We start from the raw sequence: 23,133 nt of genomic DNA, 5'->3' as shown, positions 1-23,133 counted from the left end.
TCTACGAAGTAAAGCAAGAAAACAAAGAGATGGAAAGTAGGAGCCAGGGACAGTGAAATTGAAGGGAAAAGCCAGGAGGACGAATATCTAATAAATAGGAATTCCAAAGTGACTGAACAAGAAAAATGGAACAGAGGGACGATGAAAAATTTATAGACTGTCGCAGAAGAGAATGGCATGCGACTGCAGACTGAAAGGGCCTGGTGAGCGTTCTGCAATTTTGATAAATACATACACACACCGAGGAACAATACCAGAACGTTTCAGGCATATGGACAAACAAAAGCTTCTACAAGCTTCTGAAAGAAATCCGTGGCTCTTATACAAAGATCAGAGATCAGAATGACTACAGATTTCTTGATAGCAATATTAAGAAGGAGAAGTTAATGAAATGGTCAGTTCAATATTCTCAAAAAAATAATATTCAGTCTTGTCTGCCTTGCCCAACAAGAGAGTCCATGTACATCCAGCATTTTGTTGTCACATTAAAATCAAAGAATAAACACAAAAACGAGGACAACATGGGAGATTGGAGAGGCCAAAGATGCTGGTGAAGAAATATTACAGGATGGCAGCTCTAAACAAAGTTTGAATCACGAAAAGTCCCTTTTGGAACCTGTCAGAAGGCTCTGGGAGATTTATCTTATCTCCAACAAGATGAAACCCATTTATCCTCAGGAGATTGATGAGGAAATTTAAAAAGTTATGGAAGAATTTGTGATTCAGTTAAAAAAATAAAAGGGAGGACAGAAAAATAAGAATTTAGACAATTAGTAGCTATGAGGAAAGAAGGAAATAATAGTGGTGACAAAAATATTGAATTTAAAGGAAAATTAATCATTGAGGGGTGGAGAAATAGAACTAATATCAGTTCTATGTATTATAGAGTCAACCTATTATTGCCTGTATTAACAAGGAAATCTGCATTGACAAAGTTAGAAATTAATAAATGGAAAATGATGCACCAATCAAACATTAACAGAAAAAGAAGATTAACAATATGATAATAGACAAAAAATTACTAACAACATACTGTAGTGAGCTATTTCTATCAGATTACAGGAAAAATTCACAAGAAAATTTTAAATTATACAAAGGTATTTAATGAAAAACATTTATTATATTGATTATAATTATTATATTGATATTAATATGCATATATAATGACCTTTCTTCAATTTACTAGAATACATAACAGTTTTGCACACTAGAAGTGACTATTCTCATAAAAAGAATACGTTAAGAGAAATCTCATTCACAATAGCACAATATCTCTAGAAAGCTAACAGAGTCCCACAAATTCATATGGCAAAAGTCAGCTACATATCCAAACAAAAATGTAAAATTATAGAGAAAGACATTAAGATGTCCTAAATAAATGGAGATATATGTATATTTGAGACCAAGAAGCGCTTATATGTTTCATGTAAATTCATTGCAATCACAATCAAATATTTTGCAAGTATACTTTGTTCTTGTTTATTGTTTTGCTTTGTTTTTAATAGAAGATAACATACTGATGTTAAAAATCCATGTAGAAAATCCATGTCAAAAATGGAAAATAAATAAATAAAAATCCATGTCATAAAGACCAAGAACCCTAAGATGATTTTTCTAAAAGACGGATAAGGAAGTATGTTTATTTGGATAGATATCAGTAATAGTTGTAAAGCTTAAGAAACTAAGAGTATGTTATTAGTGTAATACTGGTGCCAATAGGTAAATGGAACAGATAGAAGGTTCTAAAGCAGATGATGGGCATACCAGACATATTTACATTACAAAATTAGAATTAAAAATCAATGACTAAATGAATATCTCTAGTAAATTCTTATTTAAAAATAGATCTGTGGCTCACACCACACACATGTTCACACAAATACAAATCTGCATGGTGAAAGGGAATGAAATTTCAAAAGAAAAGCTTTAGAGATATAAAAGTGAAGAGACTGTGAGACCATATTGATGACACTGGCTTAGAAAAATAATTTTTGAGTAAGATACAAAGACGAGTAACCATAAAATGAATGCTTGATAAATTTGACTATATTAAAATTAAACATTTCTCTAATACAAAATGAACGGTTACCAATGTTAAAAGAAATATCTCAAACTTGAAGAAGATATTTGTAGTAATATATTACCCAATTGTTAAATCAGAATATATAAAGTATCTGTTAAAAATTGAAAAGAATATGTCAGAGCAAGTGAAACAAGAGGGAATAATAAAATATAAACGTACTAAAGAGGAATGCTGAATAGTCTATAAAAATGTAAGTGAGGGAGTGAGTCTCATTCAATGGAATAGCAAATGCAAAAGGCTGAGGTAGAAATAAATGTAGCACATTTAAGAAACAGAAAGGCCAGTTTAGGCTTACATGGCTAAAGAAGGGAAAAAGATGAGGCCAAAGTGGCAGGCAGGAGCTTACATCATATGGATGTTGTAAATTGGGCTAAGGGGTTTAGATTGTATTGTAATGTGATGGGAAGCCATTGGTGGGTTTTGAGCAGAGGAGTGCCATGCATAGTTTTGCATTTAAAAATCATCATTCTCACTGCTGGGTAGAGAGTAGCCATAGAATGGTGGAAAAAGAAGCTTAGGGACTAAATGAGAGCTGAGGTGATGACTTAGGACGATTTGTGTTGGAATGGGAACAGCAGAGGCAGTGAGAAGGAATTGGAGATACATTAGAAGTCAGAAGGGATTCTCTTGTGGAATAAATGAGTAAAGTTGGCGAAAAACTCAATGACTCCTAGGTTTTTGTTTTGAAAAATTGGCTTGATTATCATGCGGGTTAGTAAAATGAGAAGGACTGATTTGTGGGGATGATGGAAATGATGCATTCTGTTAAGGACAAGTATTCTTACCCAAATTGTAAAAATATAAAATATGAATGAAAAAAATGCACGCCAGCCTCTGGATGGAGGTTGTATAAAGATCTAAGAAAGTGAGAAAAAGATAGAGAAGATTTCAATTGAATGAATTACAGTTCATTTTAATTTTAGTTCTTAAAGTAAAAAAGATAGATATAAATTTGGAAAAATATTGACATTTATAGAATCCTAGTATTTCCTTGTTTTGTTTTCTTATTCTGTGTAGTTTTCTTTACATTCCATTTTGGTGGAATACATCTTTTTTTTTTTTTTTTTTTTTTTTTTAGATTTATAGCCAGATGTATAAGCCTGGATGTTGATGGTGGGTGAAGGTGGTGGGGTCAAATGGAAAGTGGAAAGACATGAAAGATGGTAACTTTGTATTGAAGAAGAATTATACTGAAAAATATGCATGTCAAAACTGTACAGTTCAATGTATTTTCACAAACTGGTTGAAATTTAGAATACTTCAAACATTTGCCCCCTTTTCTTCTATGTATTATTTTCATGTACTTTATTTCTATATCCAAAGACATGACTATTATTGTTTTGTATATCCAGCAATTATTTATATTTACCACATAGTTGCTGTTCTGGTATTCTTCATTCCCTTCAGTGATTTTATCTGGGATCATTTTCCTTAGGCCTGAAAATATCAGTTTAATATTTCTTTTACTGAATGCCTGTTGGGATAAATTCCCTGGATTTTGTCCAAAAATATACTTAGTTCACCTTTCTTTGAAACCTATTTTGATACAATATAGAATGTTATACTGCTAGTTATTTTTTTAATCAATGCTTTAAGATGTCATTCCATGTTGGGTGTGATAGCTCACGCCTGTAATCTCAGCACTTTGGGAGGCTGAGGCGAGTAGCTCACCTGAGGTCAGGAGTTTGAGACCAGCCAACATGGTGAAACCTAGTCTCTACTAAAAACACAAAAATTAGTGGGGTGTTGTGGCAGGCGCCTATAATCCAGCTACTCGGGAGGCTGAGGCAGGAGAATCGCTTGAACCCAGGAGGTGGAGGTTGCAGTGAGCCAAGATTGAGCCATTGCACTTCAGCCTGGGAGACAAGATCGAGACTTCGTCTCAAAAAAAAAAAAAAAGTCATTCCATTGTGTATTGGCTTCTGTTATTTTTACTGAAACATCAACTATTACCCAGGTTTGCTGCTTTGACTTTAACGTGTCTTTCTCCTAGGTACTTTCATAGTTTTCTCTATGTCCTGAGTATTTAAAATTTTGAATATAACTGGGTTAGGTGTGATTTTCTTCTCATTTATCCTTTTGGGAGTTCTTCCATTTTATTGAATGTGTAGGCTGTAATCTTTCACCAGTTTTTAAAAATTTCTTACCTATTTCCTCTTGGAATACAACTTCTACTTCTTTCTTACCCTTTCTCCTTCTGGAAGTCTGATTTCATGTCTTGCAACTTTTGATTGTGCTTCACAAGCATTCAATGACCTTATGTAATTTTCATTTTCATATTTTTATTTTCTGCATCTTTCAGTTTGTGCGTACTCTATATATATATGACTTCACTTGGGAATTTTTGTTTTGGCTTCTGAAAGATTAAACTTATGTTTTTCTGTATTCAATTTGCTATAAAACCTCTCTGTTGCCAGGCGCGGTGGCTCACGCTTGTAATCCCAGCACTTTGGGAGGCCGAGGTGGGCGGATCACGAGGTCAGGAGATCGAGACCACAGTGAAACCCCGTCTCTACTAAAAATACAAAAAATTAGCCGGGCGTGGTGGCGGGCGCCTGTAGTCCCAGCTACTCGGAGAGGCTGAGGCAGGAGAATGGCGTGAACCCGGGAGGCGGAGCTTGCAGTGAGCCGAGATTGCGCCACTGCACTCCAGCCTGGGCAACAGAGCGAGACTCCGTCCAAAAAAAAAAAAAAACCTCTCTGTTGATTTATGAATGTCAGATATTGTATTTTCAGTTTCAGAATGCTCTTTTGATTCATTTTATCTCAATTATTACCTATTTTCCATCTGTTTTACATTTTTAAATATATTAAATATAGCTATTTTCAGCCTTGTTTGCTAAATCTGTTATTCAAATATGGTTTCTCTCTATCTCTACTTTTATTCTTGCATATTAATCCCCTAATTGTGCTTTTTTGCATGTATAGTAAAATTTATTTTTAACCAAACAATATGTATAAAGAACACAAAGACTCCAGAGTGAGTTATTTTTTACTGGAAAGTTTTCTTTTTATCAGATTATTTATTTGCTTATCATTCTGATTATTAATTTTATATGTCAAGTTGGCTAAGATGTGGTACACAGTTGAGCAAACTAACTGGTCTTATTGTGGCTATGAAGGTATTTTTTACATCTGCTTAACATTTATAATCAGTAAACAAATAGAGCAGATTACTCTCCATAATACCATTGGGCCCCATCAAATCAGTTGAAGGCCTTAAGAGCAAGGATTGAGGTTTCCTAAAAAAAAAAAAAAGAAGAGGACTGGGAATTCTATCTCAAGACTATAACAACACAGTAGCTCTGCTGAGGTTCCCTTGGCTGGGCTCGGTGTCTCAAGCCTGTAATCCCAGCACTTTGGGAGGCCAAGGCAAGTATATCCCCCAAGGTCAGGAGTTTAAGACCAGCCTGACAACATGGTGAAACGTCTCTATTTTTAGTAGAGACGGCTCTACTAAAATTGCGTGGGGCGTGGTGGCAGGTGCCTGTAATCCCAGCTACTCAGGAGGTTGAGGCAGGAGAATCGCTTGAACCTGGGAGGCGAAGGTTGCAGTGAGCCGAAATCACACCACTGCACTCCAGCCTAAGTGACAGAGCAAGACTCAGTCTCAAAAAAAAGAAAAAAGAAAAGAAACCCTGCTGAGGTTCCCATCTGGTGGCCTAGTCTGTGGATTTCTGATTCAAGATTGGAATACCAACGCTTACATGAATTTTGAATCCGCTGCCCTTCCCTGTAGATTTTGGACTTGCCAACCCCGACAATTGCATGACCCAATTTCTTAACATTTCTTTGCTTTACGCTTCTTCAACAATTGACAGAAGTCACCAGGAGGAATTTGTCTGTGTGTTTTGCCACTTACGCTTGACAGGAAGAGCAATGTATCTTCTGCTTCCTCTTCTCCTGAGCGATGGCCATTTGTCAAGGGACCAAGTGTGTATGTTTAGTTTCTAGAGGCACTGAGAATTGTTGAATGCCCTTAGGTTAAAAAATAAGTCTCTGTAAATCCTCAAGTTCAATTCCATAATCTCCGGAGGACTTCCAACTTTCACCTCTTCACTTAAAAAAAAAAAATTGAATCTAAGAACCACAAGTCTGGAAATGTGGATAATTATGTTACAGCTTTCAGAAGCTTTCAGCCTTGCCCTTTAGCCTCCTACATACTCTATTCAACAAAAGTCTTTTGGGAAAGACTGGCAATGTGCTTGAAGACCTTCAGTTTACCAATATTTTTACTCCAGTACCATAAAAACTCTATTTTTTTTTCTCCTAGAAGTGCCCTTTCCTTGGCCAGTTACAGATACTCACCTTCAAGCCCCCGGCCAAGAATTGGCAAATTCCCTCAGGAAAAAGCAGCTGCCAGTCATCAGCTCACATCTGTACAATTCTCTTCTCTCAGGTTTCAGTTTATTCAGTTCTTGTTTATATAGCAATTTGGCCCTGGCAATATGATTTTCTGTGATTTATTTAGCTGTTCTACATGATGTCAGTGGGACTGTTGGCCTGCTGTTGCTTACCTACCTCATCCTACACTTAAGATAAATTACAGATGTTTACAATGATCTAACTTACTGTTTCAAAGGCAAATTTGGATTAGCATTTATATTATTAGCAGTTCACTAAAAATTTTAAATCGTCCTCTGGTAATCCATGTATATATCATAGTCCACTGATCCAATTTCATAGTTAACTGGAAGTCTTATATATCTTACAGCCCAATCTTTTTCAGTTTGAAGGCTAAAATTTTCTTTGTGCAGATTGATACTTTTAACACAGAGTAATTGTTGACCCCATGTTTCATTATGAACTTCTGGCTCTCTTTCCCTTCATTCAAAATATTCAGGCTTTCCAAAATCATTGCTCATCTTTTTTATTTTATTTGTTTGACATTTGACTCTGATGTCCATTTCCTTTTATAAATAAATAAAATAGATAAAAGGAAAATGTACTATGTGCTGTGAAAAGTTTGGAGTCCACTAGAGTAGAAAACTTGGTTCTTATTTTTAAAATAAATATACTTTTAGTTTCAGAAAAATTATGAAAATAATAGTTCAAAATTGTTACAGGTGTTATAAGAGTTTATATGTGTATATATTTGTGCACACAATTTATATATGTATACACACATACATATATATACATATATACATAAACAATTTAAATATTTAATTTTGTATATTATTATCTATACATATACACACACACAAAAAGTATAATTGGATAAATAGAATCTTTATAGATGAGTATGAATTTTTAGGGTGGATAAATCAATGTCATGAGGGAGGACGCAAATCACAGAGGCATGACATTGATATATTTGGGGATAGGTATATTCATTTGATGAAGATATGAGTATCTCTCAGTCAATCGAGCAATCCCTTTTCCTTGTGAGAGCGTTGATCTTGATTTCTCAATTCCTTTTTGTTGGGGAAAACACAGAAAGTTAACCTAGAACAAGAATTTTATTTTTATTTTAATTTAAGGGTGTTTGGCTATATTACAGAGAATCTTTGTACTCCCTGATACTGCATTAGCATTGTTCGTGTATTTTGTACACACACACACACACACACACACACAATTTTTTTCAAGGATACCATTCATAGCCTTTTTAAAAAATACTCATTTTAGTTCGTGTCTCAAAAATCAAATAAATGTAAAGATCCAACCTCGTTTATCTCTTTCCTCTCTTTGACCATAGTCCCTCGAGACTGTAGTCTGCTGTCTAGACCTTCTCCTTCAAGGCATCCAGTCATGTGTTTGTCACCCTAAAATAAAAGCACCTTTAGAAGGCTTAGAGGCACAGACCTTCAAATATTGTCTCTGTAGCAAAGTCTCCAAACCTTTTAAAGTCCAAAAATACCACCCTTCGAATTCCTATCACTTCTTTAGTTTCGTTCAATCAGTTACAGAAATATTTCCTTTTTTAATTTTTTTAGTTTTTTTGAAGACAGAGTTCTACTCTGTCTCCCAGAATGTCATGGCAGGATCATACCTCACTGTAACTTGCATGCATGGGCTCGAGCAATCCTGCCTATGAGTCCCAATCGAGTCCCAAGTAGTTGGGACTACAGGCATGCCACCATGCCCGGCTAATTAAAAGAAACAAAAATGTCAAGAGGAGTCTGTGTTGCCTAGACTGGTCTTGATCTCCTGGCCTCAAAAGATCCTCCTGCCTTGGCTTCCCAAAGCACTGAGATTATAGGTGTGTGAGCCACATGCCAGGCCTGAAAGACTCCTTTAGTGAATACTTGCACCGAACCCTCACTTGGTTTTAAAATTTTCTGTCATTGTGCCTTTCTTGGTGAAAGGGAGGAAAGAATGATTCTCAGCTATTTGTATAGCTCATAGCAAAGAAGTTATGTTTTCCTACTAGTGTTTCTGTGATCTTTTAAATGAATCTCTTGCTTTTAAATGTTGTGAATTTACTGAACAACTTCTTAGACACCTATGTATATATATCTCTGTACTGTAAATTCAAGATGCTTAAGAAGACTTCTCCAAGTTGTGGGGAAAAAATAAGGTGTAAAAACGTTCCATGTCATTTTCAGACCACAAGGAGATAATTTTCATAATTCAGTGATCTTCAAAAATCTAAGAAGATTCCTGGCTTCTAAAAGAATATGAACCTTCTCTAAGTCATTTTCTCAATAAGTCTCTTTACAAGTGATAAGCTAATACCTGAGAAATAATGTGTCTATTTTATGTTTTATATACCACTTAAGAACTTACAAGGAGGGTTCCTTAAGTTATGTACTTAAATTGTTGACCTTTGAAGCAGTTAATGCCTGTAAATATATTTTTTACATTTCTGTCCTCGGAAGCAGATAATGCCTGTGAAAGTGTGTTTCTGAAATAAATAAATGCCTTTAGTATAATCTTAATATCTTTCCAATGCTAGCAAATAAATATATCCTAGTTGAGATGCTTCAAGATGTGACATAGCAACATTTTTAGCAGGACCTGCCTTCTAGAATTATATAGCATTCTCATGAAGAAGTCTGATCTCTTGTAGGTTCTTGAGTAATTCAAGTTGACTTCAAAGAGAGCTCCTACATCTCTAGGACCATCCCAGATTGGACACTTTAGTCAGAAGTGGCCACAAGCACAAGGCCAACTTTCAATAGGCTGCAGACTTGGAAGACTAAATGGGAAAGAGGAATCCCTAGTTATTTAATCCAGATCCTATTGACGTTTTTCCTCTTGGAGGAAATCTCTGGGGAACCCTGTCAAATGTGAAGAATGAACCACTTAACTTTTTTGCCAAGAACTAATTTATGCAGCTATATGTGCCCACCCATCATTTAAATCTTCAGAACTTGCCTCTGGTCCCAGAAAGAAATTATTCAGAAAAGTACTTATCAATCTAAATAATATATATGGGCAAATTATTATAGTTGTTTTTATAATCTATTTCATTGTTAAGCTTTATTTGCCCTCTCCATTTCCATGTTGTTGTTGTTGTTGTTGTTGTTGTTGAGACAGTCTTGCCCTGTCTCCAGACTGGAGTGCAGTGGCGTGATCTTGGCTCACTGCAACCTCCGCCTCCCTAGTTCAAGAGATTCTCCTGCCTCAGCCTCCCAAGTAGCTGGGACTACAGACATGCACCACCATGCCCAGCTAATTTTTGTATTTTTAGTAGAGACGGTTGCCCAGGATGGTCTCGATCTCTTGACGTCGTGATCCCCCTTCCTCAGCCTCCCAAAGTGCTGGGATTACAGGCGTGAGCCCCAGACCTTCCATTTTTGAAGGAAGAATTGTTTTATCGAGATTCATGAAATTGGTCTTGTTTTTATGTACATTAGTATTAAAACAGTGCTCTGGAGGGAGCAAACTGCACTTGGAGGACTATATTGCCATTACTCTATAATCTTCCCATACTCCATCTAATTCAAGGTTTTCTCCCATTCTCCTCATTTTTCTTCAGCCCCAACAACATGAGTAACTATTTATTTATTTCTGACCAGATTGTGTTTGCTGTCTTTGACATGCTTTCAGCTGCTTTCTGATACCAGACAATTTTTCACCCACGTTTTTGTTGTTGTTGTTGTTGTTGGGTGCAAATTTAAAGTTATTTGATTCATTGTTTTATTTTCCACTTAATATTATGTTTATCAACTGGAGCAATTAGAGCAGAATACTAATGATGCCACCAGGAGATGATGGCATATTTGCCACATTCTACATTTTTTTCAACAAATATAAAATACTTTGGCTGTTTGAAAGAAAATCAGGCATAAATTATCACTGTAAATTGAAAAATCTATTCAACAATTTTGTTATTTTCAGGTTTATGTACGTAAAAACTTAGCATAAATTGTTTGACTCAGATACTGAATGTTATAATCGTTGTGATTCATTCATCAAAATTTATCTTTCTAAAAACTAATCTATCTATTACAAACATAATTCTAATATAGTGCTACAAAGATAATTCTAATTATCTCTACTTTTCCAGTTTTTGGAATGAAACCAAATACCAACAATTACCAATATCTAAAATGGTATCAATATTCCGAATAAGAAATAATCTCACAATAATATAAGCAATATAAGTGCCTATTGATAGATACGGTTTTTTCACTATTTAAATTTTTTCTTTATTTTTCTTCTAGCCAATGGTGAAAATAAAAGGAAAATATTTTATCTGTTATCCTTTTGCTAACAGATTACTTAAATTTCCTGTACTTTGGAGATTGATTTTTTTGGTGATATTTCTTCATTTAATGTAACTTAAAAATGAATCGATATTAAGAGTTAAAAGGTTTTCTATGGTGTGAATATTTGTGGCCTTAACACCAAGATTTATATGTTGAAATCCTAACTCCTAAGGTGATGGTTTTAGGAGGTGGGGCCTTTGTGAGGCGCTTAGGTGTGAAGGTGGGGATCTCATGAATAGTATTCGTGCTCCAGCAAGAGATCCTCAGTGAAGACCTTTTGCCCTTCTACCATGTGAAGACACAGCCAGAAGGTATCATCTATGAACCAGAAAGTAGGCCATTACTGTCAGGCCTCTGAGCCGAAGCTAAGCCATCATATCCCCTGTGACCTGCATGTACACATCCAGATGGCCAGTTCCTGCCTTTACTGATGAGATTCCACCACAAAAGAAGTGAAAATGGCCTGTTCCTGCCTTAATTGATGACATTATCTTGTGAAATTCCTTCTCCTGGCTCATCCTGTTTCATAAGGTCCCCTACTGAGCACCTTGTGACCCCCACACCTGCCCGCCAGAGAACAACCACCCTTTGACTGTAATTTTCCTTTACCTACCCAAATCTTATAAAACAGCCCCACCCCTATCTCCCTTCGCTGACTCTCTTTTCGGACTCAGCCTGCCTGCACCCAGGTAAAATAAACAGCCTTGTTGCTCACACAAAGCCTGTTTGGTAGTCTCTTCACACGGACGTGCATGAAACTTACCAGACACCGAATCTGCTGGCACCTTGATCTTGGACTTCCCAGTCTCCAGAACAGTGAGAAGTATATTTCTGTTGTTTATAAGCCACCCAGTCTGTGGCCCAATCATGCATAGCTTCACCTTCTGAGAAATGCCTCATTAGGCAATTTTGTCATTGTGCAAACATTGTAGAATGTACTCACACAATCTTAGATGGTATGGCCTTCTACATACCTACGCTATATGGTAGAGCCTATTGCTCCTAGGTTACGAACCTGTACAGCATGTCATTTTACTGAGTACTGTGGGCAATTATAACACAATGATAAGTCTTTGTATATCTAAACATAGAAAATGTACAGTAAAAATACAGTATTATAAACTTATGGGACTGCTGTTGTCTATTCAATCTGTCATTGAAATGTTTTCATGTGGCACATGATTGTAGTTTGCTATAGCAGACTGAACAGATAAAAACTAAAATGTTTTACCAACATTGTCCATATACTTAAGTGTAAGCTTATTTCATTTCCACTGAATAAACAATTGATTAGATATTCTTTTCCTCCTCTTTAAAAATAATTTTTAAAAAATGGTCTTAAACTAGATAGGCTGCAAGACCGCTTTAGCTTACAAACTTCATTTTATACAAAGATGTTTTACAAGAAATGTTATAAAATTAGCAGAAATCTGACACATTTCAAGTGACCAGGCATTCATTAAAAATTTTGTTTAAATTTTTCTTTAAATTCAATCTATCATTTGGTTTTAAATATTAAAATTACTCAATATAAACAAATGTAATAATGTATTATAATTAAACATGTCTGAATAAAAAAGTTAAATAATGGGAAAATGACTTTTAAATGTGCAGTGCAGTACCAGTTGTTCTATTTTCATTAGTTGTCATGTATCTTTCCATGTCCTTTATCTGGTTGTGAATTTACAAGGAACACAGCAGGTTGTGAATTTTTAATAGGCTTTTCTCAAGGAAAGAAAAGGTCAGTATTAACATAAAATTCTTTTTAAAAATGTGTGACACAAATGTTTCACACTGAAGAACAGGTGTTACTGAGGAACTAAAACCACAATAATCTAATTTTTTTATGTTTAAAGAAAACTTAATGTCTCACATAATAAAATAATAAAACACAAATCAATATATAAGTCATATCTTTCAAAGTAGATGCTTTAAGTTTTTTGGCGTGTGACCCATTGATCCCAACTTCTCAGCAATGTAAACTCTTTTGTTCAATAAAATGTTTGTTTTTAAATCCAAGTATTGTTATCTGATATCCAAATAAAAAAGGAAGAGTTGTGAGAAAGCTGCAGTTATAAAGACTAACCCTTGTCTGATCATTACTCAGTGAATGAATTGGAATAGGAAATAAAATTGTGCCACAGACACACAAAGAATGAGGGAAGGTAGTAATACCAGAACAACTGTTGAAAAAGTATGCAGAGTAAGAGATAATTAAAAAAAAAAGAGATATTTAAAAAGAAGATGGGAAGCTTAGGAAGGGGACTATAACTCAAGAACTTTGTCTTTTGGTCTGTTTCTGTAACTGTTAGGAAATCATCCATATCAATAGACCTGTTATTACTTAGTTCTTGTATCCCATCAGTTTCATCTAGAAGAGGAGCTATTCCCCAAGTCTCAGGAGATCTGGAAGTTCACCTTTCTGCCTCCTTTATTTACTCCGAAAAGTAAAGCTTGGCCACAGGAAGAACAGATCTTGACTGAAAAACATAAGAAGTGTAAGGTTTTTTTTAGTTGTATCACCCTACCAATAAACATTTTTACATGCCAGGATCACAGTTTTATTATGTGCAATGAGATTATCCACATAATCTCATTATTACAGTGAATATCTCTTATAGTTTCTTTACTTGTCCATGTATCTAGTATGTTTTCAAAGACCATCTTTCATTAAACATAGGCTAATGTCATGCCCTCAAATACTGTCCTTTTTGCCCTTTATTCTAGGGCTAGTGATCATTTGTTTCCCTCTGTGACTTTTTAAATGCACATTATCATTAGTACAAGCTCTAGTGGTTCAAGTAAATCGTATAGTAATTCTGTCGTCTTAGGATCAAGCTGTATAAATTCTTAGTTGTAATTTGCTTCTCTTAATTATATTCCCGTTGGTGAAGGTAGAAATCCTTTCATTTTCTGATTCTCAAAACCACAGTCTACTTGCAAACTCCATCTCTTTGGTTCCCTACTACCATGTTCAATTTTCTAATCCCACAGAAACTCCCACAGTATGTGGTCCAATTATAAGATTTAATTTTCACTCTCTGTAGGATAAGTGAAGATAATAAATCCTGCTGTGATTTATATTCCAAAACTGAGCTTTCTAAAAATTAAAATCTCACCATCTTAGCAGCTTTTTTGCATGTCTAACTGATTAGAATAGGAGAAAGGGTTTTAATGACACCTATCCTGCCTTAGATCCTTCTTCATTCCAAATCTATATTCTATATTTATGCAGTGTTCTTTCTAAAATGCAAAATTAATAACATATAAAAATTTCCCAGGTTCAAACCTCTACTCATTCTTTGATAATTTGGGTATTGTAAGCTTAAGAGATCCTCATTCATTCCTGAGGGCTTTTATAGGGGCTGTCTTGTGAATTTCCATTTCACAAAATGTTTGAATCTTCCACAGAAACTGACTGGAATTGTTGATTTGGATTAAGAAGTACACGATTCTTATGAGAATAAGCAAATATTTCTCAATTAAAATTATTGAATGCATAGAGAATAAATATAACTGTCTACTATGAACCATAACATTATCTCATCAAATTATTGATAATATCAGTAATTTTTCTTGAATTATTTTGATTCTCAGATAGAACAAGAGATATGCAGTGCTTAAATCTGTAACTTGGAAAATTGCCACTGTGTTGCACATGCATATAATTGGAAAGTTTCCCAGCAACTATGTACATTTTCAGTTCCTGTAAAGCATCAGTCTTCTGACTTTTTTTAAGAGTGGTTTCCTGGATAAAAGTCACATGTTACTTCGGAAAGCTTTTTAGTTAAAAGGAGTTATTTCCTGAGTTTCTCAACCTTACTTTATTGTTTATGAATAGCTAAAAATGTAGTAAGAAACTATTTGTTACCTGACTTCTTTATCTTTTTCACCAAAGTATATGTCCATTTGGGGTTTTCTTAATCTATTATGTCTGTATTAATAAGTAGTTTATCCAGAAATGTAGTTTTATCCAGAGTTGATGGCTAGGTGCTAATTACTACTTCCATTAACCAAAAAGTAGACTGCTTTTATAGACCCAGTGATAACAAGTAATAGCATACATTAAAGATAAATACAGATAAAATTTTATTTATTTTAAATATTTTTGGTGTCTACATAAAAATGTTTTCAGGGGCAAGTTTATTGAAATAAGTTCTCATAAGTAAAAAAGAACCTTTCAATTAAATAAACAAAAGTCTTCTTAAATAGGACGTAATTAGTTTAAAATTCTACACTTAATTAGATGAAAATGAGTGTTGGTGTAAGTAGTCTAAAGAGCAAAAACGAAACTTATTTAGATAAATATGTAACTCTATGTATTTTTTCATATAATTGAAGATTATTGTCTCGAATTCTTAATTCTGTAGGCTGTAGATCAGTGTGCCTATTCTGATTTATGTCTAGATTTTATGTAAATATTAAAACATAAAACATGTCTATAATGATGTCTGTTATAATAAATGTTTTGTAGAAATTAAGATCTACAGTTTTAAAAATATTTCTTATCAAACATGTAACAACATAAAAATTTGTTGAAGCATAATCTCATTGCACATAATAAAACTGTGATTCTAGCATGTAAAAATGTTTATTGGTAGGGTGGTAACACTAAAAAAAAACCTTACACTTCTTATGTTTTTCAAAGCCAACATCTGTTCTTCCCGTGGCCACGCTTTACTTTTCAGAGTAAGAATTCTATATGGGGCAGGAGGTATAACCATCTGGCAACTGCCTGTCCATTTCCAGAATTCTCAAGATCATTGGGGCCCATTATTTCCTGCCCAAACATTCCAGAGCTTGCTTCTAGGTCTTAGAAGAGGCTCTTCTTTAAGTTAATTGCCCAAAGGTTAGACTCAGTCACTAGTACAGTAGTACATGTACTCCTAAGCCTGTTGGCTAGCCTTAAGGGCATCTGTTGAAAAATAACCTAGATGGAATTTGTTCATGACACATGAACTCCTCGACTGGCATTTGCACTAGGATCGTGTGTACATTGGGCTGAGATGTCCACATGAAGGCATGCAAAGCTCTTTGATGTGATGAAGTGATTCTCAAAGCTTTAGTGTGGTTATGTTACAGGCTCAGGAAAAGGAGCAAGACACAGGCCTTGTATTGCCTTGTTCCTGCACAGAATTTCTCCTTGTAGGTTTTTAAAAAGGTAGATTTGACAAGGTAGGAGGCTAGAACATATTTTATTTTATATTTCATTAATTTTATTTATAACTTTAAAATATATAGACATGTGTTATGTAGATATCTATCTGCTCTGAGTACTACAAATATTTGTGGGGTAATCACTGTCTATTGTATAAACCAAAAAATAATGTATGTTGTTTTTAAAGTAAGAGCTTTGTCTCCTACAGCTTTGCTTGTCTTACAGTTCTTAAGACATTACTAATTCATCAACAAAAATATAACTAATAACAAGTTTATAGCAGATGTGTTTTTTTGCACAATTTAAGAATAAAATAATCTTTCATTCACAGAAAGAGATGAAAGAGCAGTGTTTACACCCACCTATCAAGATTGATATATCTGGGACAGAATTTATTTGCCCATGAAAATGAATATTTACCAAGCAAAGAGAGGAGCTTGGTTTAATTTTATTACATTTTTTTCATTTAGAATAAAAATTATCCTGATATATAAAAGGCTATTCATGTTATTTAAAGTGTATAAATGAGTGTGATCAAACTTATTCAACTCTCATTTCAAGAACTAGGATAGCTGACCCCATTGCTCAGTGATGAGACTTGAAAGACCTTCTGTGAATTCTTTCAGCATCATGTACCTTTATATATTATCATGGATATACTCTTTTTTATTTCCCCTAGCTACATTCAGACCAAGATAAAGGAGATGGATCACTCAAATATATCTTATCCGGAGATGGAGCTGGTACTCTTTTTATTATTGATGAAAAAACAGGTGATATTCATGCCACAAGACGAATTGATAGGGAGGAAAAGGCCTTTTATACTCTACGTGCACAAGCTATTAACAGAAGAACTCTGAGGCCAGTAGAGCCAGAGTCAGAGTTTGTGATCAAAATTCATGATATCAATGACAATGAGCCAACGTTCCCAGAAGAAATCTATACAGCTAGTGTTCCCGAAATGTCTGTTGTAGGTAAGTTCATTTACAATGTTTATGATGGTATTCAAAAAGTGTTTTAAATATCAAGAAATTCTTATAATAGTATAATCAATTAATTGAAATCCTCTTTGATTTGCTAACATGAGTACATATTTATTTATTTTTTCTTTAGGAGACAATCAGAAAAAAATGATCAATGCAATTTATACTTCCTACGGATTTGTGAATCTTTATAATACATATAGGTAGACACTCTCCTCAAAAATAAAGAAAATATCATTGAAATTCAGTAGAAAATTGTGAAAATAAATTTTTTTTGTCCCTTGGATTCAGATAAAAGTTGTATAGATTTCTGATCCCAAATATAAATACATTTAGAATACCATAGAGGTTATATAATCTTCACACATACTCTAGTCATAATTTACCAAAAGATTTCGTCTGGAATATCTACTATCTACATATTTCAACTGAGGAAATTGATTAGATTATTTCTTTTTTATTAAATATCTTAAAATATCCTATCATTATAATTATTATATATAAAACTCTGCTGGTATCTTTAAAATTCTTTGAAATCTTATATTCAAAAAAACCAGTTGAAAACCTATGGTTAAATACATACAGATACAGAATTACCAAGTTAGATTGTGGAACCTGTAAAAAATAAAGCATGAAAAAAGTAGAAATATAACATTCAAGAAAATAGAATTTCTCTTTTCAATGTAAATAAATGGGAGATGTATCTGTAGACCAAGAAAACTAAAACTGCATTAATTTTTTAAATTAGATTTATAGAATGACAGGCAATGAAAAGCATCAGAGAACAGTGATAACATTTTCAGAGACATATTTTTGTATTCGGTAGGAGAATAGACACTTCTCAAATATGTGTGAAGTTGTTTAAACTGATTAAACAAATATGAAGCTTTTCTTTACTTGTAACAGTTATAATTGCACATTTTCAGACTCTGCATTTCTCAAAAGCATTGTTCTGGGATTGTTATTTAATATTTACTTCATTAAATCCCAAGAACTTTTGGCATTCATCTCACTATAAAGTCCTTTTAAATATCTTGAACTTTATTAAATAGATTTTAGTAGTTCATGGAACTTGGGATCATGTTGAATTGTTTCTAAATTTAGAATTTAATCTATTCATAAAATTATATTCTAGAGCAGATGTTAATTATTTTTAGAGTTAATTAGTGGAGAGGGGGAAGAAGAACACACTTACTCCTGTGTGATTAGATATGCCCTTTACACAAAACAAATCTATTATGTGAAAATGAATTTCAATATCCAACTTGAGCATTTGTAAAGTGACTATATTTATTATATTCTATATACTAGAATTATTTATTGCATGCATAAAAATAGACATGTTGACTAAATAAATATTATGTATTTGAACTCAGAGTTTACCTGTAATAACACTATATATCTACATATTCATCCAAATTATATATGAAAGTTTCTTTAAGAGGTCATTATTAAAGCCAGAAATCATTCAAGTCTTCAATGAAAACCAGTGCTTTTGCTCCTCCTTCTGGTACTGTGCAGAACTAAGCTGAATTTGGATACTTCAGGTACTTCTGTGGTGCAAGTCACAGCTACAGATGCCGATGACCCTTCATATGGGAACAGCGCCAGAGTCATTTACAGCATACTTCAAGGGCAGCCCTATTTCTCTGTGGAGCCTGAAACAGGTCAGGAATCATGAATTGCTGTTTGTTCATTTGATCATCTTTATGACCTTTATCAGTAGAAAGACCATGGGAGAATAAGAACAAAACCTTAACATTAATACTCACAGAAGAGTGATGATGCAACACTTAAAGATATAAGAACTCAAAGTTAAATGATAGAGTGAACTAATGGAAACCTCTGTTTAGATATTTTAACATACAGGCTTAGGCCACTCTAGGCACATGTGGTATTGCTAGGAAATGGCAACACAATACAAATGATATTTCCACAGAATCACTTTTATAATTTCTAGACAATAAAAATGAGTATAAAAATGTGTCTTTCAAAAAATCACTAGCTTAAAAATACTTTCTGTGGACTTAATAAAATAATAATGGAGATTTCAGTGAAGATAATGGAAGTTTTTGTATTTTCTCAAGGTATCATCAGGACTGCTTTACCGAACATGAACAGAGAAAACAGAGAGCAATACCAAGTGGTCATCCAGGCCAAAGACATGGGCGGCCAGATGGGAGGCTTATCAGGGACAACCACCGTGAACATCACGCTGACAGATGTCAATGACAACCCGCCACGTTTCCCCCAGAGTAAGCACCTTTTAAGGGTCATTTTGTAGGACAAAAGATTTAGAGTAAAAAAAAGATAGACAAAGAAAGAAAAAGAAAAAGCAATTGTCATTCGTTTAAGACATATTGAAAATGTGCTACAAAATAAACAAAAGGTGTACATGCTGATGAATTCAGTGTTATCAAAAGATAAAATTGAATATTTCAAGCATGTTTGACTCAGAGACAGGAAGACCTGTGATCCCAAACCTCTTCATATGTGAGCTTGGCATCTATAATTGTAGTTTAAGAACTGTTTCTTTCAGCTAACAAAAGGAAACAATGTTTATTAGAAAACAAAGTAAGTCATAATTTTACAGTAAATGTGTTTGTTTCTGTTTCAAATTAAATAAAGAGGATCCTAAATTAAGGACACAGTTTTTCAACAAAAAATCTAATTTGACAAATTATAAGAACTAAGCCAGAAGGCACTGTAGATGGAGAACCTCAGAAAACTATCTGACTTGCATTTAATGTTATTATGTGTGGAGTGACAACCTTAGTACAACATTTTGTATTCCTGATCTATGCATAGATCTATTTAAACTGACCTCTCAAATTCTTAAAATAGATTAGGAATAGGTTAAGAACCTTTAGCTCCTGACCATAAAAACACATGCATTTATTCTTCTTTCTTGTACAAATTTGGTAGATTACATGTCTGCTCGCATACTAGAGAGTATGGTATCAAGTCTCAATGGACACTCCCAATTTTCTGCTTTGCTAAAGGATCCTGTACTTAAAGATAGAAATTAGGGTCATTAGAAATGTGACACAAAAAAACATATTCGACTACCATCTATGTCCTGAATTTTCAGTATATGCTGAATATTAACCTCTGAATTGGTCCCCCTCCATTTTAGTTTGTAATTTAAATACCTTGTGATAAAGTATTTAAATTTAAACGCAGTAGCTTTTTTTGTAATATTTATATCTTTATGTTAAAGACCGTTGCTCAGAGGAATTACTGTCTAAGAATTAACAGCATTGTTTTGACTCTTTAAAAGTATTTTTTCGGCCGGGCGCGGTGGCTCACGCTTGTAATCCCAGCACTTTGGGAGGCCGAGGAGGGCGGATCACGAGGTCAGGAGATCGAGACCACGGTGAAACCCCGTCTCTACTAAAAAATACAAAAAATTAGCTGGGCGTGGTGGCGGGCGCCTGTAGTCCCAGCTACTCGGAGAGGCTGAGGCAGGAGAATGGCGTGAACCCGGGAGGCGGAGCTTGCAGTGAGCCGAGATTGCGCCACTGCACTCCAGCCTGGGCGACTGAGTGAGACTCCGTCTCAAAAAAAATAAATAAATAAAAGTAAATAAAAGTATTTTTTCTCTTTTCTGTACTATTTTTACCTAACTTTATTAATAGTACATGATTCAAATTAAATTGTTTAAAAGCATGTATTTGGAAAGATTTCAAAATTCATATGGAATTTTCTTAAGCAGACTAATCACATACCTATATATTTGTGACAGTTGTTCGATTAGATATTTAAGGTATGCCCATCAGGTCTGCTGGTGTGGTGCTGGGCTCCAGAACTCATAGGGCAAGGCATGTGCTTACGCTTTTTTCAAATAATTAGGTTTCAGCCCCAGGTTACCTTTAATATTTGTAAGAAAAATAAAACCAATAATAATCCTGCATATTTCTTAGAACAAGTTTAAAGATGTGTGCTGTTTAAAATTTAAATTTCACATTTTGCATGTATTTTTGACCATCTCTTAGCTCGAGCCTTTTACCAGGAGAATGAACATGCAAATTCAGCACAATAAACCATAACTAATTAATTGCATAATCCACAATGAGCAAAACTATTACTGGATTAAAAAAAGCATTTTACCAGTAATTAATTTCCTTTGGGAGTAGTATTATATTTTACATTTTCAGGAACATATATACACATGTGTCTAAAATACAGTCCATTTATAAATGACACATTCAATAAGTAAATTAAATCTACCTCCAACTCCAAATGTATAGTACAATACATTTAGAGGATTTTAGATCATCCCATATCTTGTCTCATTATTATTATGACTACTATTATTATTATTTTTGAGAGTGAGTCTCACTCTGTGGTGCAGGCTGGAGTGCGGTGGTGCAGTCTCAGCTCACTGCAGCCTCCACCTCCCGGGTACAAGTGATTCTCCTGCCTCAGCCTCCTGAGTAGCTAGGATTACAGGTTCATGCCACCAGGCCCAGCTAATTTTTGTAATTTTAGTAGAGACAAGTTTTGCCATGTTGCCCAGGCTGATCTGGAACTGTCCCATTATTTTTAACTTATAGATGGAAACATAATTTATGGATTTTTATTTTCTAAGTTACCTTTTTTGTTATGAATGTTTACAACCTTATCTGACCTTTGGGAACACACATTCATGAGAATTAGAATGTTATGTGATTGTCTAAATCGTGTAACATCTGGAAAATTGTATTTCATATTGAATATTATTTAAGTAAATAGACAGTCTTTGGAGGGAGTTCTACAGTTCATGAAGGCTTTCATTTGTAGCATATCATTGAAACCTCACAACTAATCTATAGACACCATTGCTATTATTATACCCAATGTATAGAAGAAAAGGAGGCTTAGGATAGAAATGATATAGCCTTGTAGGAAAAGTTTTCAAAAAGCAAGAGACATTTATTTGAATTATATGTTTTTCTTTAACCCAACATTACCCTTTAAATATGTTATCAATATAAAACTTACTCAAATATTTTACATTCTTTTTTTCTCTAATTCTTAAGCTTATATCAAGTTATCAAGTATTTTCAACTTACATCAAATCTCATTTCAAAAACTACATTTGTAGTCATAGCTATATGATGGTTAGTGGCTTGGCTGGTGGCTGCCATATTGGATAGCTCAGCAGCAGACCCTGCAGTCATCCTGCGTGAGTCCCAATAATTTTCACTTAATAGGTTTTTCACTTGGGTCAGTTAAACTGACCATCTATTTTTCATTGTCATCAGTAACACTGGATAGCAGTTATCTTCTTTGCGGAGTAATGTAAGACTAAATAATTTAATATCTAAGAAGCATGGACTCAGTGGCTGGCATTTAGTGTATTTATGCATCCAATAATGTTGATTAATGTTAGTGCTCTATTACCACTATTATTATTATTATTATTCAGTATTATAAAAGTTAAGTCACAACTCAAACTTTCCTTTAGGTTGGCTGATCTAAATTCATTATTTCCCTGTATGCTGTATCAACAATCTCAGCCATTTGGAGGGGACAGAGACAAATGAAAATTCAGATATCTTGCTTTATTTTTTCATCTATTTTATTGTGTGGATTTATAACAATGTTTCTCATTCAGAGATAATTTTGCCCTCCCTAGCCATGGCCCTGGACATTTGGCAATGTCCTGAGACGTTTTTGATTATGTCAACTGCCAAGTACTACTGGAATCTAATGGGTAGAAGCTAGGGCTGCTTCTAAGCATCCTTACAATTTTAATGACAAAGAGTTATCTGGCTCAATATTCCAGTGGCATCTAAGTGAGAAATTTTCATGTCATATGAGGTGCAATTCAAGTACATCACAAATTCATTGATATAAAAATATTTATTGAGATCACCTTTGCACCAAATGCCATTGATATGGTTTGGCTGTGTTCCCACCCCAATCTCATCTTGAATTGTAGCTCCTGTAATTCCCACGTGTCATGGGAGGGACCGGTGGGAGGTAATTGAATCACAGGAGTGGTCTTTCCTGTGCTGTTCTTGTGACAGTGAATAAGTCTCATGAGATCTGATGGTGTTATAATTGGGAGTTCCTCTACACAAGCTATCTTTCCTGCTGCCATGTAAGACATGACTTTGCTCCTCATTCACCTTCCACCACGTTTGCGAGGCCTCCCCAGCCATGTGGAACTGTGAGTCAATTAAACGTCTTTTCTTTATAAATTACTCAGTCTTGGGTATGTCTTTATTAGCAGCGTGAGAATAGAATACAGCCATTTTAGAA

General features: G+C 34.4%; 1 protein-coding gene across 2 annotated transcripts in view; it reads left to right on the top strand.

Annotated features, from left to right (window-relative positions):
* LOC116456674 (cadherin-10) overlaps positions 1-23,133 on the top strand; it is a 166,308-nt gene that overhangs the window by 96,983 nt on the left and 46,192 nt on the right. For both annotated transcript variants that reach the window (XM_032135439.2, XM_032135438.2), the window contains exons 3-5: positions 16,581-16,875; positions 18,432-18,551; positions 18,972-19,139. In XM_032135439.2, coding sequence (XP_031991330.1) covers positions 16,581-16,875; positions 18,432-18,551; positions 18,972-19,139 — 583 coding nt within the window. The remainder of the gene's footprint in view (positions 1-16,580; positions 16,876-18,431; positions 18,552-18,971; positions 19,140-23,133) is intronic.

This window comes from Hylobates moloch, unplaced genomic scaffold (assembly GCF_009828535.3).
Source record: "Hylobates moloch isolate HMO894 unplaced genomic scaffold, HMol_V3 SCAFFOLD_17, whole genome shotgun sequence".
NCBI lineage: Eukaryota > Metazoa > Chordata > Mammalia > Primates > Hylobatidae > Hylobates > Hylobates moloch.
Note: the sequence above shows the minus strand (reverse complement) of the source record. Positions and strands in the feature narration are given on the sequence as shown.